The sequence below is a fragment of the Spea bombifrons genome, chromosome 7, assembly GCF_027358695.1.
Source record: "Spea bombifrons isolate aSpeBom1 chromosome 7, aSpeBom1.2.pri, whole genome shotgun sequence".
Taxonomy (NCBI): Eukaryota; Metazoa; Chordata; class Amphibia; order Anura; family Pelobatidae; genus Spea; species Spea bombifrons.
The window spans coordinates 12120535-12139861 of NC_071093.1; the positions used below are offsets into that span (position 1 = coordinate 12120535).

Here is a 19327-nt window from a genome sequence, read left to right on the forward strand (position 1 = left end):
CAACCATTCCCAATGGTTCTTTTCACAGCAGATGGAAAAGGAAGCCTTGAAATTTTACAGTCTATTTCAAGCAATTCATCTGGCAGCCTATTAGAATTCAAAATATTTCGACCTTCAATCACAAAGCATGTTATCTGAAGCTGTGGCGATCACAAGTCAAGACAAGCAGACGTTTTAGCTTAATCATCCATGATGAGAAGAGACTGACAAAAACTCTTAATTCAGCCACCAGCAAAATGCTTATTTTAACGGCATGAAAGTCTTTCAACAAGCAATGAAAACACACCGTGTACCATTTTGTCGCAAGCCTTAAACTCGAACAAAAAAAAAATAAGAATTCAGTGTTTTTGCTAGCAGGTATATCTGCTTCAGCTAGACAGACAGATCTTAGAAATTATTAGAAAGATAATTTGCCAGCTCAAGAGAGAACAGACATTAACTCTTCTCGCGAGAAAGGCCTAGAACGTTTATTGTTTTATATTTTATTTCATTTCACTAAAAGGGGTTAAAAAGCGGTAGTGGTGTCGTACTTTACTCTTTATTTTTTTTTGCTCTGCAAATCCAAAATTGGCAAATTGAGGGACACCCCAATTATTCTGCAAAATCTAAGAAATGCTCCCAGTAATATTCTTAACTAGAAAGGTTCTACCGATTATTTCCACACAATTTAATTCCCTCTGGGTCACAGGCTTTTGTTACTTAAATTATTCTTTTCTTTGTTTCTCTCTCTTTTTTTTTTCATTTTAATTCTTTCTGCATCCACAGGAATAATCACTATTTCATTGTGTTTGAAAGACTCAACTTTGAAATCTATTATAGCGCCAGGCTCCATTACTCTCCATTTTGAAAGACAATTCCCCCTTATTTTGACCTTGATTACACATTAAAATACTAAATTAATATTTATACAGTTAATATTACAATATAAAAAGACAAACTGATTAAAAATATTCAAGGACCTTGTTTAACACAACTTTCTGCAGTCTCTGCTTTCAAATCCCCCTTTGTCAACATGACCGGAATTATTTCAGCATTTTCCTGTGATTTCATCATTTAAAATATGCTTGCAAAAAAAAAAAAAAAAAACAACATACAATGAGTCACATGGAAAACGCTTACTTTGACATCGCGATACAACTGCTCCAGTATAATGACCGAGACGCATTTGAATGCCGGGTTATGCTCAGAGCGCTATCATCATCACTTTATATTGATGATTTTGGACCGCTTTGCTGTCCTGATCCCGTATTCAACTGCACGCCTCACACTTACATTACCATATTTATGGACACACTACTCAGCGGATTACGTGTCGTGCATGGATCATGGCTTCCATTTAAAGTTTATAGAGAGAGGTGGGTCACGTAAAAAGCTAGTCCTGAAAAGACAAAACTATGATGCATATCTAAGTACATTTTCATTCTTACATTTAGGTCACTGAAACCCCATGTCATCCCCATGTTTCGCCTCTATCTCCGTCAGATCCTCCTCCTTGTTCCTCTTCCCCTCGGATCTACAATTCTATCATTCTGCACCTATCAATTACCCCTTGGTCTGTGGCACATGATTAGTCCCAGTACAACCCCTTAGAATTAACCTCAACACGTGATATTTCTCATCGTCTACAGTGCTCTTAACCTATGGAGGATCGTGATGGGGAAAGAAGGCTGCATCAGGGATGGAAAAGTCACTCGTATATGACACCTGAACGAGGAGGGGTTCTAATTACTATATGATTCCGTGTCTTACTGTTAGAGTATGCATTCATAACATTTACCAGTAGTACGCATTAGTCCGTTTCATACACTCTTAGATTTCATGGTGTCAATGATTTTCCAGTTCTGTAGGACATTTTGGAAATATTGTTACGTCGACACCCTGATAACCTTATATATACATAGTAATACAGCCCCCCACATAGGATTCAATGAATCATCTTGCAGATATAAGACACTGGTTATGATTATTTAGCTAGTCGCTGAGCCTCACAATGGCACCTAATAGAGCTCTAACAATATTTGATGATTAACGTCAAAGTATATATTTTTACATTTATATTTTCTATATTGCAAAAGAGGCCATTTGTATCCACTTACTATGTTAAAAGATAGAAAGGACAAAATGTGCTTAATGTGTTATTGAACACAGTCAATGTTAACTACTTAAAATAAGTGGGGGGTTTTTTTTGTTTGTTTGTGTTTTTTTTTTTAAGGCCAGCTTGTTCTATATTTCCAGGACCAAGTGGGTTTTGTTCGTAATGCACTGAACGGATGATGGATCATGAGAAGCTGCTTCCTCGTGCAACGATCTGGTGAATAACCGGCAGGAAACATATTGTGGCATAAAGCATATTGTGGCATTGAATGACATGTCTGTTAACCAATCATTTCTCTGCTTTTAAGCCAAATGTCAAAACAACAATAACGCCCACACCCTACTAATGCCATTGTCAGCGTGAGACTGACAAAGGGTGAGTGTCTTAAATCAAATGCCTGGCTTCTCCTGGCTGGTTAGGCAATGTGCGATTATATAGTGATAAATTAATGTGCAAAGGACATAGCCGTTGTACAGCAGTGCAGAATATGATGGCGCTATAGAAAACAAAAAAGTATTCCTGCTCTGAATACATGTCGAGAATGTAGAAGTTGCAGCTCTGCAGCTGTCTTCCTCCTCTGTGGTCTGACAATTCTTGACACTGATTGGCTGCTTGAAGCGGCCAATCAGTAGCAGGAAAGTATCCTCCATTGAAATCAAAGGGGGCATTGAATGGACCCCCGCATGCAGCATTTGTTGAGCCAACACTGGAGTCGACAGTAAGTACATCATGTGCATGAAGATGCGTTCCGACGAACATATCTCCTGCAAGCAAAATTGTTGAAGGTGGGAGAAAAGGCAAATGCATTTGCAAAAGGGACACAACAGGAAAAAAAAATAAAAACAATTCTACTTTTACTTAAAACAGCAGAACAATGGTGCAGTCAGACCTCCAAATTTCCATCTGCCCCTACAAAAGGACCACAACACCTTTCAGTTCCTTGGCGTGTGCTGAAGGTTAGGTACTTGGCATGTGGATAAGCGCAGAAAAGATCCCGTAACCAAGCATTTTGGGAAAACATTGTTTGAGACAAGTAATTTTTTTTATACTAACCATAAGCCAGATCTAAGGAAAGGAAAGTATGTAAATTTTACCACCACACGTAACCACAGAATGCAAACATTTTAAGCACACAACAAAGCAATTAAAATAAAATTTAATGGTATCTCTACGTAATAAATATAGAAAGAAGAAAATATCCGATACATTGTACTTCCGCTGCTCTGTAATTTTACGTGGAGGTGTAACATATAAAGCTTTTCAGTGCTAGTAAACTTTGAAAACCGTTTGTCTACTCGAATACACATCTGTATAGGTTTTAATACGGTGCCTCTTAAATAGTGCTTACAATATGAACGGGGTGTTCTGTGTTTTTTACACTGAAAAACGCTAAGAAATGCCAAACAAAGCTTAAAAATGAAGAAAAAAAATGGTCTTAAAAATTATTTTATTTACACAGTTTAATTTATAAACATAATTTTGCTGTTTCTATACAAATTGTGACTCTTAGAGCTGCCAAGCACCATGATACAGTCACAGAACGAGGAGCAGAATGAAGGACGTCTCAGAGGTACGGCTGGGTCTATAGGTCAGGAAACATACAAGGCCCTGAGAATCACCTGGAAATGACTTAAATCCTGAAGGACACATCAAATATTGGTGGAAGTTTATATTAATGACATATAAAGGTGTATTAATGATTATTTAATCTTCAGGGGGCGAGAAAGATTTGAAAATGTAAAGCAACATATTGGGCAACGTAAAATATTTTGAGAGATTGGGTCAAAGGAGGGAAAAAGTTCTAAGGAGACAGACAGAAGAGCTTCTTCTGTGCAGATATACAAGGGAGTATGAAACAAAGGACTTATCGATAGGACTTTAACCTTGGCCACTACTTTTCTGGTCAGTCACAAGAACGAGGGCTGCCTACTAAGACCAGAGTTGCCCAAATATAATAAAAACAAATAAATAAATGAAAGTCTGCTAAATGTGAGTCCCCGTCCCCCCCCAACATGCGCGTGGACTAATTTTATGGCTTCTAGAAGAAAGTCTGTCTGGCTCCTAAGAAATAAATATATATGAAAAAAAATCCCTCTAACCCCACCCAACATGGAACATTTTATTTTCTCTGTTTTTATCACAAGGGGTGCTTTTAAGATCTTTACATAGCTAAAGTTGGAGACAACATAAAGTAACAGAAAACCCTCATAAATCACAGAATATGCAACATTTCAGGGAGTTTCAGTTGTTTTCATTATTTCAAAGATTCCTGGATTTTCATTTCAACGTGCAGCAGTTTTCCATCCAAATCTGAGTTAATCGTTTGCTCCTCTAATAGGAGACCTAAATTGCTCTTTTAATGATGAAAGGCCATAAATGTTCAAAACCTATCCACAGAAAGCTGACCACAGTTTTTGTTTTCGGGAATACACATCTGTGGATAATTTAATGTAAAAGTATAACACTATGATTGCTTAATGCAATCTTAATTAACATTCTTTCGGGATTTTCTTTTCCAAAAATAAAAGGGAATATACACGTAAGAGAACGAACAGCTAGAAATGCACATAACCCATACAAAGTAAAATTAAAAACGCGAATAGTCCAGCACAGACATTTTATGAGGAAAAACACTAAATTAAAACAATTCTGCCAATTCACATACACACGACTGTTAAAAAGTCCAATATTACAAGAAACGTTTAAACATTTAATATCTCCGATAGGAAGACCAGCTGGAGACATCGATTGACAGCAGACTGATAGGACAGGGACCCTCATGTAGAATGTAACTTTTGACATTGTTTCTATGATGCTAAACACGTGTATCCGCAAGTTATACCGTAAAAGTAGTAAGATAAATTGTACAACATCCCCCCTAAAAAAGTTAAACCCTTTCACAACCACAGGACATAACATTACACCACAAAAAAGCAGTTGCAGGGACCATTAGGACATAATAGTACGTCCTAATGGAAATATTGTAGCAGTGACCCTGATGCCCCGTTAGTTCCTGCAGCCAGGGAACTAAGGGCTAATTGGAGTCTGCTAAAGTCATGTGATTACCGGGGACCAATCACAAAAATCACATGCTTTCACGTGACAAAACTAAATGTTTGTGAAGGCTGGTTTTGTCAGATGATCTGCTTTTCGCTTCTCTCACTTTGATCAGAGGGAACAGAGAACCACTAAAACTGCAGTCCCCTGTAGAGCACACCGGCCCCTTTAAACACAACTTTGTGCATTGATACCTGATCAGTACTTGCGTTGATTTTTTTTATTTAATTTATCTTTATTTTTTTGTGTTAGTTTGGTGGGTTGGTAGACAGAATTAGGGGTAGTATAAAGAGGTTTAGTTTAAGAGGAGAAGAAATATTTTCTCTATTTTGTTTTTTATGCATTCAAGGTAAATGTTAGACCATGCTAACGGTATTGAAGGAAAGCTCATAGACCTCAAAGCCAGAAGTCAGGATCCTGCGCACTCTGAGGCTCTTGCATGCTTTTCAGAACTAGCCAGAGAAAACGATTGCCAATTAAAATGAAAGAAAAAGGGCTATAATGATGTGTTAATTGCGGCTGCAAAGCACTTTGAATCCCTGAGAAAGGGGATAAAACAGTGACCTGCCAGAGCCGAGCTTACCCCATCAGATCTTAAAGAGCAGGAGACAAAGCAGTTAATTTTGATTGTTTCTCATTTAAAGGGAACCAATCATGAAAATTGAGATTTGTACTTTAATGTCAAGCTGCCTCATGCCCCAGACAGCAAAAGGATTATACATTTGCAATAATCTTCTCTCTACAAGAGCCATTTATGTGCTCCTTCCTCACGGATGCCATACACAAGGACTACCCCCTTACACAATAATATTCCTTGCCAAACCAAGGCTGGGTCATATCCTGATATATCGCTATCAGGGGCAGGTCAATAACATTTCAGAAGGCAGTGCACAAGTGTATGTATATGACATTCACATAACATAAAACAGGACTTCTGTGATTCAACCAACCCAGTTGCCATTCAGACAATTTTTCAAGCCAACTCTGTTAAGTACATCCATTTATCCCCTAAAATAACGTTTTCAAGGTAGTTCTGAGTTACGCCAACAGATCTGAATGGTTTATATGTGGATTTCTTGCATAGTTACCGAACGGCGGTACTGGGAGGAAGCCCAGATATCTTCATGCTAAGCCCACAGTGGGCTTCTCCTGCAAGAACGGCTGAGCTGCCCTGTACAATGCATAGTCAAATCAGTGTGATTCAACGTAACTCACATCGCTGATTGAACTATGCATGATACAGGGCCAGCCCTTCTTGGACAAGAAGCTTGACTCTTTCACCTTAGTGAATAAATGCCTTAATCTCTGCCGGTACCTAATTTATGAAATACTCATGCGATCTCCTCACATACAGTCACCTGCCACATCTGTGATTCTGATTTGCTGAAGAGTTTGATTCTTTTAGTAAAAAAGTAGCAGAAAAATGTAAAAGGCAGTTATCCCCCCAGATCTGCCGCTGTATGAAGTTTTCACCTGTTTTGTCTAACAGTAGGTGATGTATTAGCGAGGCCGTAGTAGGCATCTACTAATGTAAAAGCAATAGGCACCGTCCTTGGTATAAATTACTCCCCTCCAACATTTTCCAAAGCATACCATGCCTCGAAAACGCCAACACTCTGCTGGCCAATTAACCTAATTCTACATCAGAACAGAATAATTGTTACTGGTAGCAGAAAATGTTAGGTTTTGGGGTCAACAAAAAGAAACAAAGTGGTAAGAGTTACAGTTCATTCTATTTTAACGCCTCTAAAATCACTCTTACATGTATAGGTTATACATTTGTGTTCATTTTCAAGAGGCAAACGGCTCTTGTGCAGATGTTCTTTGAGACGATCGATACCCCAAGACGTACCTTACATACGTTTTGATACTTTACATAAAAAAGCTTTTTATGCCAAACCAAGGTACTGCCCCTTTAAATGCGACGGGCTGGATTTGTCAGTTTTCCCGGACACGGACATTTGTCGAGATATATGACATATATATATCACTTTTTCCTTTTTTTATTCTTTAAAAAAAATTGTGTTTTTGCATACAGAATCCCTGTTGCGTTTAGTGAATAATCTACTTTACCTTTGCTGAATTTACCTTGCCGGGGAACCCAGACTACCCGCCAACGGCGCTTACAGAGTGCTGGAGCATTCGGCTATTGTTACCGTTTAAAAGCCCAGCGTCGATTCTTTAAAAGCTTCTGGGAGGGGACAAAAACTGGAGACATATTTGCATAAAAAAAGGCAATTTCCTTTCCATTAATACCCTAAATAGCCAAGAACGGAGCTGTTCTGCCAAAAAAAAACAAAAAAAGCCTAAAATATGTATTACCGTAGTAAGCCTGTTATCTCAATCAGCGATAAATTTACACCATTAGTTTCATGTGTAGTATTTCACATGGCAAAATCCTTCCAGCACGCTGAACTTTAGTGACCAGTCACATTATAATATTCCTTTACAAAAAGAATTGATTTTCCGGAGCTCGCTCGCAAGAATACAATCATTTATGTTCCAAAATGGAAGCGCGCTTTCCGATACAAGTTCTGAAAGGGTGCGCAGAAGCTTTGCGAGAAGTAGCTTAAAAGAAATATTTTAGCTGGTTTAGAGCCGGAACAGAACGTCTAGGCCCCCGGCGACCGGCGATCGCGGATAACATGCAGTTTCTTCAAAAGCCGCAGTCGTTCTGTCGACCAACTTGATCTTTAAAGAGGGTCACCTATGCAGCTCCTAGCGTCGGTAACTGAATGTTAAAACTAACTTATGGATTTAAAGCATATGATTTTATCACGATGAGCGGAGAGGGAGATGGTGGCTAAATCTATGTAACTAAATCGGAGCGCCAGGCATACATGCGTAGCATATTATAGGCACTGCAGCACACGCGTGGGATGGATCTCCATATGGAGCACACAATGGCACGGCCGACCAATGGAACAATATAAGCATGTATTACCAGACTGACATGCGATAACCATCATCTAATGTTCTTCTCTTTAAAGCGCGGTCTTAAAAATATCTTTATTATGAACTTATTATGAAAGTAGTAGTAATTATTATTAAGTATTGGTGAAAAATCAACATTGCCATATTACAGACACAAAAAATGTTACATAGGAGCAGAGAGAGGTCCACAACCAAAAAACTTTTTCCTTAAGCAAAAAAAAAGAAAGAAAACATCACCATTTCCTTGTCGCAATTTAAATTATTCTAGCGTGTAACACTTTAATTGTTTTAAACAAAGCTGGTGTCATAGACACAAAAGAATTTCTTGCAAAGCAAGCCTCGTGAGTAATTTTTACGCTTCTGCTGATGGTTGATGAGTGATGAGCATTTTGTTCAAATTTATATACGGGCCCATCAGAGGCAACAGGTGGCTTGCGGAAAAGAAAGAAAAAAAAAGGTAAAGGATAGAACGAAGACGACAAACTCATCTTATTATTGAGAATTAAAATAAAGATTTTCTAAGTTCTTAGTTCTAACATTTTTGTAAAAAAAGAACATTCAAAATAAAATGCCATGTTTTAAAGTCAATCATCTTGGGGGCGCGAAGACAGCAAAAACTAGCCTTCAACAAGTAAGTAGAGAAGTAATCAGCGTGATGGGAATCGCCCTCCACAATCTCCCATATGTCTTAGGGTGACCATCGAAGCCACCAGCCAAACACGTGGGAGAATGTTAATAGCAGGAGAATATATATTATATTTTAGAACCTGGGCCACCGAGTGTTACAATATAACATTTTGCACAACCGAACAGATATCTGACCAAAAATATCACGACGGACAACGAAGCCTCCAGATCTGCAGATGGAGGACATTTATCGGAACAAAATGAGAAAAGCAGACTTTTGAGAATAGTAACCCACATTACTGTAAGTAGCACTGTATTTTATGCTAAAGTACCAAGAAGAATTACAAATTCCAACATATGAACAAAAACAGAATATAAAAGATGAGGACCATAAAAGCTAAATGGGATTATATATTTCAAATTATGATATAAAAAGAAAAACAAACACCATAACCTGTCTAATCAAATGATTTTGCTTGAATCCTCCTTTATTTAATATAAGACTGCTGTAATACTTCTAGACTGTCTTGCTTGGCCTTTCATTGGCAATTCCTTCTAACCCAAGCCTTCCACACCCGTTGAGTGGATCCATTTGGCCATCGTTAGTCCTCAAACCCATTTCCACTTATAGAACAAAGGCTCAAGATTCCCTGAAACCGCGCAAATGTGTTATAGACAATCGCCACGGTTATGTCCAGTGCTTATTTAGGTTTCTAGGTGATTTCAAAGCAATTGGCCGTGGCTCCTTAAAAAGATGAGGAAGTAAAAGAGGAAGAAAAGACAAACAAGGCGAAAAAAAACCCATCAAATAATAGGTTCCGAGAATATTCCTGAATACACAGTCTGGGAATAATTCATGATGCTTCCAAATAACATTTTGACAAAAGCATGTAAAATTGAAAAGATGTTTTACCTTTGCATCTGTATCAACAGAGCAGGAAGAAAAAGATTTCCAAGTATAATACTGACCACGGAGACCGAGAGGAAATTATCCACCAGAAAATACATTTTTCATAACCTGCCCTAAAAGGCTAATGGGCCGACACGTTTCTATTTGGAATGCAACAGAAACAATTTACATAGGAAAAAAAGGAAATTTGTCAAACACACACACACGGTTTTACACAGAGGCATTTCCCTGTCATTCCCTACAGAGCTTAATACAAAATCCTCTAAAAAGCCTTTTTTGTGGGGGTTTTTTTTTTTTTAAAGAAAAAAAAAAAAGAAACCATACGTCTTCTTCATTTTGCTAAATGCCATTGGTAAGGCAGATCGTACTCACATTATTTTATAGAGCCGTTAAATTTTATCGCTCTCTGCAGTCTATAGAGTACTCCAAAGTTTATAAATGCCGCCGGGGTAATATCCGTTGGCCCCTGAAGTAGAATTAAAGAACGCAAATGCTTCACATGCTGCCTAATGAATGGTCTTCCGAACAGGCTAATGACTTCGTTTGCATAGTTTAACGCGTACAGAGCACTTGCTCAGAGCACACATGGGCCGGTAGAGAATGCCCCTGCACACCATGATGAATAGGATGGTACACGAGAGATAGAAAGTGAAAGGCAGGGCATTGGGAGAACCTGAGCTTCAAACGAGACAAATCAGAACAGCATCTACTGGTGTGCGAAGGCCTGCGGCTTAAGACACGCGTGTATAAATAAATACATTATAATAAATAAATATATTCCTTAGCCTTTTCCAAATGGATGTGTCCTACGTATCCGCTGTACAGCACTGGGGAGTGTGATGGCGCTACATAAATCAACAGATACTGTAGCATGCTGCGCACAATGGCTCCAGCCTCCATGGTCGTTACACAGCAACACTCCGGTATGTATAAGAATACATCGAACTCTATATTTATAGGGTAAAGTTTGTTTGGTGTTGCCCATGAGACATCTACACACATATATATATATATATATATATATATATATATATATATATATATATATATATATATATATATATATATATATATGAGCTTAGTGAAAACGCAGACTTCTCTACCTGTGCAAATTGGAGTTGGATAAAGTGCCGGGAATGCATTATTCTGCGGTTCTCCACTTGTCTGAACATAGCCTAATGACCCATGGAACTCGATATAAGAGAACCATTCAGCTCACCTAGACAGCCCATTTTCTCCTTGCATAAAAAGAACCCTAAAGCTTGTTCAGGCTAACTAGATGCCGGTCCACATGCCTTTTAGATTACCCCACCATGGTGATCTCCACCGCCTATGCTGGAACTCTGTACCACTTATCCACCACCCTCTCAACAAAGGGTGCTAAATTAAACATTTACACTTTTAAAAAAATAACGCAAAAAGACACTTGTACACCACACCAGTTATTATTTAACTAGCTGGCAAGTACATGAAAAGCATGATTTTATTTGTGATAACACACACAGGTTAACATGGATGAGTTCATACGCTCCGATATTTGCCCGTTGTATGTCAGAAGAAAAGTTTTCCGTAACGCTTCTTCCACAAGCTGCATACACTGATTAAGTATTCAGTAAACACACAAACATCACTAGAGTTAAATGTAAATTCACCCGTTTGGATCCGGTAAACGTAACTTTCCACCGCACCTCGGACGCACGCAGTTAACACAGCAGTAGCCAATAAAAGGGATCCCTTTATCTTCCGGTAATTTTACATTCACTGCACGGCGGTATAAGGCACCGTACAGAACAACTTTCCTTCTTCGGCCGTTATTGTGCACAAAACTGTCCTTGTGGAGTCGCAGAGCCCGCATCACACAACAGTTTCTGGCCTACAAGGTCACGTTGAAAAGACCCTGCTGGGAAAACTTAACAAGTTCCATCTGTAAACAGCATGCCACTGGCTGCGGCTATCTCACCAAAAGAAGGATGCCCTTCACAGGAGACACGGAGTTTGCAGCTTAAATCCAAGTTGCAATGATATGTTATCATGTATCGCGTGGCTCGATAACGTGCTCTGCGCTGGCTGGCGGACAACTAAATACCCACCTTGTTATATTATCAAAGAGCTAGTTTCACATATATGTCAGTAGAGAATATCATATATAATATATATTGTACATATTTATTCATTTATTTAGCGTCATTATATTACGCAGCGCTGTATGCGTATGTGTGCAATACCTGTATACACACACACACACACACACATATATATATATATATATATATATATATATATATATATATATATATATACATACACACACACATTATACCACGTATGGCTCTTATTGAAGAGAGTTGTTTTATTACAGACCTATTGTGTGTGTGTGATGTGTGTATATAAATGTATGTATACACATTTATACGACACATATATATACACATACATACACATTAAACACAAACGTGTATATCTATATTATACAAACACATCATACACGCACACACGGTATATAATACACACACATTTTGTATATATTTCACTTAAGACACTGTTCTAATAAAATAAAAAATGTATACAAAGTTTTTTCCAATAAAGAGTAGAAAATATTACAGTAATACATTTTATTAGCAGGTCTATAGCACAGGGATATTTTTATATACCTCCATACCAGACTTTGTAACTCGCATCTCTTTCCATGCAAAAAATTAGTGTGCAACAATGTCCAAACTGACCCCTCGCATTAATTAGTTTCATAATTTCCAGACAAGTAAAAAACAGGAGCACAATATGTATCGTTCATGCGAGGGAATAACAGATTGCTGCTTCAAGATGAAATATGGATTCTATTCGATCCGAGCAAGCGGAAACCTATTTGGATAATTCTGTATAGAAATCTTAAACATGTTAGAAAAAAATCCTGCCAAATAGCAAAATAAAAATAAAAATTGCCAAAACAAACATTTTATTGTGCATATAATATGCCCAAAATGCCATGTCAAGAAATTGCACCAAATTATATGTGCAAAGAAAAAGCATGCAAATCTATGGAGATTTTGGGTGTAATAAGCATAATTCCAATACATAAAATAATCTGTGAAAAAGCTCTACAGAAGCAATAAATATCCTTCCGCTTTACTTATATTTTACTTTATTAGGTGGCAAGCACTCTTATTTGATTGCATGCCAAGTACTTCTTCTGTTACATAAAAAAGTACACAAAGTTTCGTGTACACAGCGATCTAATAGTATGAAAAAAAGCATAATAAAAGTTAAGGTAGAATGAGGATAAAATAAGAAAAGTAAAGGCTAATTCCTTAGGGAGAGACGACTTTCCAAACAAAAAAAACAAGATCTCAAAGTTAGTAAAGTGCTTCTTGAAGCTTTTTAAGCCATTAAACAAAAGAAATGCCACAAAGGAGGTGAGGGAAGAATGTCTTCCAGACAAGAAAGGATCATATTAAATAACGCCAGACACAGAAAGGATAATACGATCAATAAAACGCCATAGTGATACGCAAGAGGGACGAGTCACATGATTCCACATCAGAAAATCCTTTAAATAGTGAAGATATTTACTAGGCTGCTACACCAGAAATATATATATATATTAAATATATTATGAAATATATTATATGCAGACATGATCTGTGACTCTGGAAACATACCCCGCTTAAATAGAACACGCAACAAATGTCCGCCGTGCCGGGGATATAACATACTAGTTGCATGTACTGTCTTTATCAGACTTCGAAGTAGTAAATGGATTTAATTAAAAAGCACCCTTGCTCCATCAATAAAATTGCATTGGGGGTATTTAATTTAAAGTTTTCCGTAAGGAAACCGAGACCCCCGTCTTATTAATAGGACACAACTAGCATTTCTAATTAGATTTAATCAATCATGGTCAATTAGCCGGCAAATTGATAATTTATCAACAATATCTGTTCTGTCTCCCGTGATTGTAACAGGGACCCCACGGAACTGGCTGATCCCAGTGCTAGACCTCCGTGAAAATTATTTAGTTAAAATTATTTTAGAATATACCCAATTTGGGCACTTTTTAGTCAAATATTCCTGAAAAAAATAGCACATGAGAAATCTCTAATGCAGCGACCGGATTGATGAAAGCTATACATTTTCAATACGCGATACAAAGGAGATAAAAAAATAAATAAATAAAATAGCTTAGCCGTCAAACAATTTTTAATATAAAAGCTTTGATAAAGTAAGAGTATTAGCGGGAAGGAACTAGCATGGCATGACAGCCCCTACAGAGAAAATAAGATATAAAGCAAGCAACAATCATTTCATAAGTGCTACTACTGTAAATCTCTTCCCACAAACTAAATAAAGAGAACATGGAAATCCTTTCAAGGCGCTGGTTTAAAAAGAGCGCAGAGGAAACAAGGCACCTTACAGCGTGTGCCGCGGGTGATCAAAATGCAAAGTATCTCTCCAAAGAGCCCCAAACTCCGTGTCACCAAGACGTGGCAAACCTCCCAGTCTCTTTCCACAGTATTAGGTGATAGTGGTTGGTTCTAGATGGTTGGATGGATCCATAGATGGACAATTCTAGTGTTTGGGATGACTGGCATGACGTGGTACGGTAAGAAGGTTGGCCTTTATGGAGCGCTGGTTTGTTGTATATACAAACACCGCAAAAGAAACTGACCACATGCCTATCCGTAAAGGACATTCAGTGCCGTTAGTGGACCGTGACAGCAGCATTTATACAGCACAATACCGAATAACATTTCTTCTGGGTGTTCAGAAGCAGAAATCTGCTAAAATGGCTGCGGGAGGTTAGAGAGGACCTACACTTATCTATACAAAAATATATGCAGATCCGCTCAGACAAATTTGAGGATTTTCCAAGAAAATGAAATGCCACTTACGCATGAGATGAAAGATTCCATCGCAAGCACTGATGTGCGACAAGAAAGCGTTCCCCAGACCTTGTCCTGCGCTGGCTCCCTTCACGAGACCGGCTATATCCACCACATTCAGAAAGGCTGGTACTTTGCTGGAGAACAGAGGAAAAAATCATGAGTTTAGTGATCATCTGCTATAGAGTATTTGAAGAAACATTGTTACCCACTTCTAACTTTTATTCAAATGTTTCGTAGAACATACATTTTTCCCACTAAGAAATAAAATGTAAAGGACCGTTAAAAAACGGTGTTTTCAGTTTATTAATCCATGTTTTAATAAAATAGTATATTTTACTTTAAAGGAGCCGGGGGGGGGGGTTGTAAGAGTCACAAGGGCACTTTGCAGTAAAGGCAGGTGGTAATACACACAAATTATATACATTTCAGGATATATTGGTTTAGTGATTGCAAAGACAAGAATATAAGAAAACATTATCTAATGAAATCTCCATTTTTAAACAAAACGTACCTTTACCAACTATCTAAATTGTAAATTTATGAGCTCCTTTTGTTTATCTGTGTTAGATCCTCTTAATGTATGTATTGTAGCTCAGTGATCTGACTTTCTATGTGGATTGACCAACGATGGATTACTTTGAGCTGGCCATCAACGGTTAAGGGTCGAGGAAGCAGCAAAGAACGCAAGGCGAATAATTTATTGTATAATCATACTGTTTATTGTAACATAAGACACACAACCGCCAAAGCTCCTATATATTGTCCGGATCAAACACCCAATAAAATGTATTTCAGTAATGTATGTATCATAAGATGCGCTATGTAAATTGTTCATGCCAAATACATAAATGATAATATTAACAGCATTATTGGTTTATCGGATGTAGTTACATTTCCCTAGAGCCATACCTTGCTGGCTTGTGGTACTGACACAAGAAGTCATACCGGTCATCTGGAATCGGTACTCTGCTTTCATTTGGATTAATGGTGCAAAAAGGAAAGTTTTCAGCCGCCGCCTGGCTCTTAGTCAACACATTAAAAAAAGTTGATTTCCTGTGAAAACGAAGGGAAAACACATGGAAATTTTATTAAAGACCTTCCAACCCTCAGCACGGAAGGTGTACATATTAAATTGCACCAGCATCAAATATTACACTTCATCTGCTAAAAAAAAGGAGCACATTTAAGCAGAGAGGTAATATCGAAATCCTGATGGGGGAAATGAATTTATAAACGGAAGCAGTTATGTGAGTTATACCCACTGCATACTTCGAGCAACCAAAACGTCCAAGCTGTGGAGATCATCAGCTGAGACAAAGCTAAGATGAGCCTTTACCAGCCAAAAGATCCACGGTGCTGAATTAAACGAAAATTGTAGAGAGCAGAGATTCTGGATGGATTACTGACCACACCGCTGTCTGCTCCTCTTCTCATTGCATAGTAAAACACATAATAATAATAATAATAAAAAGTATCGAAACCATCTCAGCAGTTTAGTATTTGAAACAGAGAATTTAGACTCTAGTTTCTATTCTATTTGTATCCCAAAGTGCCTAATTTTTATGAATACAATTTAAATTAAAATAGCGGTTTCAAGTATTTCAATTTCATGTATATTACAAAGGAGCAACTATTTATAAACTGACACACATCCAATAGCACCAGCGCTTTGCACATGACACATATAATCCACATACACCTTTATAAACACATATAAAAGCATCAGCCAGAACACATGAAAAAAATGCACCGATAAAGTAAAGTGTGTCACCTAGTCCAAGGATAAAGTTAGTCTACAGACAAGCGGTAGACTTATAGTTTGTATGCTAAACTCTATATGGAATCATACAATGCAGTTAAAATCTTGGTAGATTGTAGGTATGGTGAAGGTTCACATCCAAGATATTGACATATATGCTCCATTACGCCAAGCTCTAGACATAGGCATAAGTGGCATAGTTTCTAAAACATAGCTGCATACCGACCACCACAAACCTAGACTATACATGTTTGCCATAAACCGGACTCTGTAGGGCTGGAGGCCGTGCCCCACGCTGACATCAGATCCGCTTTTCAAAGTGGAAGGGGTACCAGGGCATTGCCACCAGGCGACTCAACCACTACATCTGGATGACCCCAAAAACTAGAGCCATGACATGGAAGCCATGGCTCTGCTTTTTGGGGTCATTCAGATGTAATGAAGACATAACTTTGGACAGTTTACTCCAACACAGTCACTGAATCTTCAAATGCAATGTGGAACCAAAACTCTGGTTCATTCACTTATTTCCCATCTTGACTACTGCAACACTCTTCTTGTTGGCATTCCACTGCCTCGACTCTCTCCTCTACAGTCTGTCCTAAATGCTGCTGCTAGGCTATCTTCCTTGCATGCCGCTCCTCTTCTGCTTCCCCACTCTGTAAAATCATCCACTGGCTCCCAATTACCTTTAGAATTAAAGTTAATATCCTGGAACTAACATATAAGGCCCCCCCCATAACACGGCTCCTCCATACATTTCTGCCCTCATAAGCAAATACTCTCCTACTCGATCCCTACATTATTCCCACGGGCTTAGGCTCTCCTCCTCACTCATCACCTCTTCCTTTTCCCGTCTACAAGATTTCACTCGGGTTGCCCCTTATCTCTGGAACCTACTACCACCGAACATTCAGCTTTCACCCTCCCTCCCAACATTCAAGAAACATCTAAAAACCCACTTCTTCAGAGAAGCCGCACCATCTTAACTGCTAGAACTTCCTTGTCATTGATACGACCACCACACTACCTCTCACCCTTTCTCTGTGCCTTATGTTTGTCACCCCATTCCCTCAAGATTGTAAGCTTGCGAGCTGGGCTCTCTCCACCTAATGTATCGGTTTGTCTTAGTCTGTCAATTCTTGTCTTGTTCATACCCCTTGAATATATGTATTGTATTAAGCGCTGCGTAAACTGTTGGCGCCATATAAATAAAAGATAATAAAGTTGTACCTGGATAGTGTACTGACATTTTAACTAAGCTATTGCATAAAATTATTAAAATGTACTAAATATTAGAAATCCAGTGTAACCTACCCTACATTTGGCAATCCAACAATTCCAATCTTCAAAGAGGTCCCAAATCTTCCAATGATTGGATGCTGCTTTGGTCCATCGTCTGACTTTTTGGGCGGCATCTGAAATGCAGTTAAAAAGTCAAATGAATAAAAATGTTTGTACTGGTTACTACAGAAGTGAGGATTTTCTAACAATTTACCTTTTTTGGAGCCATTACTAGATTTCTTGAAGGAGTGAGACAGAATTATATTAGAATCTGGCCTTTTAATCATTTTTTGCCTGTTCAGAAAAGCTCCATTCGGGAAGATCCGGTGGTATAACTACAGGGCAGTTCGTGGAGCAGGCACACAACTTGCTAATAATAACAGCAGGACGACGGGGAAAGCTGAGCACATGTTCTCTAAAAATGACACCTGATGCCATCAATACAGGGAACTGACACCAATCTGGCAGAGCTGGACGTGTCCTCTGGGAGAACGCTGCTTACTGTATAATACTGTACGTTACATAGAGAGCAGGGAGCATCATGTACATGAGCAGGACACGTAATTCAGTTTACGGTCCATGAGAACCCCTGTAATAAAAGATAGAATCACATGACACAGAAACTGCAGCCCTGCAGTTGCTCTGCTCCTGTGTGGGCCAACAAATTGCTTGAAGCAGCCAATCAGCAGAAGAGGTTTTATTGAAATCACTGGGACTGCTTTCTGCTCATGGAGTCTGCGTAGACCCTCGCCCCCGGCATTTACCAAGCACGTCTTCTGCACATCAAGTGGGGAAAATAGGCAAATGCATATGGGGGGATCCAGCAGACCCCCATGCACTGCTGGAGGGGGGGGCGCACTGTGTAAATTCAAAGGGACTTTCCAGCTATCTTATGCATTAAACTGCATGTAATGGCTGGAGTGTCCCCGTGATGTCAGAATGCGTGTTAATTAAGGTAAAGCAGCCACAGACCCGCTTAGAAATCTGCTCAGCAATTCACAAAACTATTCCCGTCCAGGAAACGTGTATCTGCCGTTCTGAGGCATCTATACTCTGAAACATTTCGCTAGGCCAGCGTCCCAATGAACTCCAGATAGGAGTCTGAGTGACGTTAATTTGTCACCCGGGCGGGTAAAGCGAATTCCTCTCACCCGATCTGGGAACAGCCTCTCCTTTTATGTTCAGACTGATCAGCCATGACAAGCATGAGCTGGCAGACGCCTCCTGGGAAGTGAAATGACTGGGAGCTGCATCCCTGACAGGCCTGCACATGGCCTGTGCGTGTGCCCGAGAGCAGCCTCTGCCACCGGGCAGCCAGCATATGGAGCACTCACCCTCACTCCGAAGCACGTGTTCTTCCCAGGCTAAACGGAACGGCTCACCGGCAACACTCGGGTGTGAAACCTCACAGACCTCCCCGGCAATCCCACGTTCAGCAGCAGCAGCCGGCGTCCCAGAGACGGAAGGGGCGGAACATCGCGCGGCACGTTCGCATAACACAACATTCCATTGGCTGGCGATGTAAGGTGAAAGGTCAGGCATGAAACTGCTTGCACGGAGTTCGCCATGCTGCCGCTTGGATCAGGATGGTCAGGGCTGCCGGAATCTGCTTTAGAGCACTGCAGGATGATCGCTTGGGATTGGGCTGTTTGTAGGAAGATCGCATTTGTAGACGGAAACCGGAGACAGTGATTTCTAAAAATGAAATCACATATAAAAATGATTTGCCGAAAGAAAGGGCCGTGCTGCGCTTCAGCGTGAAATACCGGCGTCTCCGGAGT

The 19327-nt window shown here is 39.2% G+C and overlaps 1 protein-coding gene across 2 annotated transcripts in view; it reads right to left on the bottom strand.

Annotated features, from left to right (window-relative positions):
• OLA1 (Obg like ATPase 1) overlaps positions 1-19012 on the bottom strand; it is a 65415-nt gene extending 46403 nt beyond the window's left edge. The window contains exons 1-4 of one of the 2 annotated variants that reach the window (XM_053471609.1): positions 18881-19012; positions 17580-17680; positions 15413-15556; positions 14510-14637 (exon numbers count right to left, since the gene is read on the bottom strand). In XM_053471609.1, coding sequence (XP_053327584.1) covers positions 14510-14637; positions 15413-15556; positions 17580-17680 — 373 coding nt within the window. In that variant the 5' untranslated portion in view covers positions 18881-19012. Of the gene's footprint in view, positions 1-14509; positions 14638-15412; positions 15557-17579; positions 17681-17760; positions 17809-18880 lie in introns of those variants that run through there. The other variant, XM_053471608.1, reaches the window with a different exon arrangement.
• Between the last annotated feature and the right edge of the window lie 315 nt (positions 19013-19327).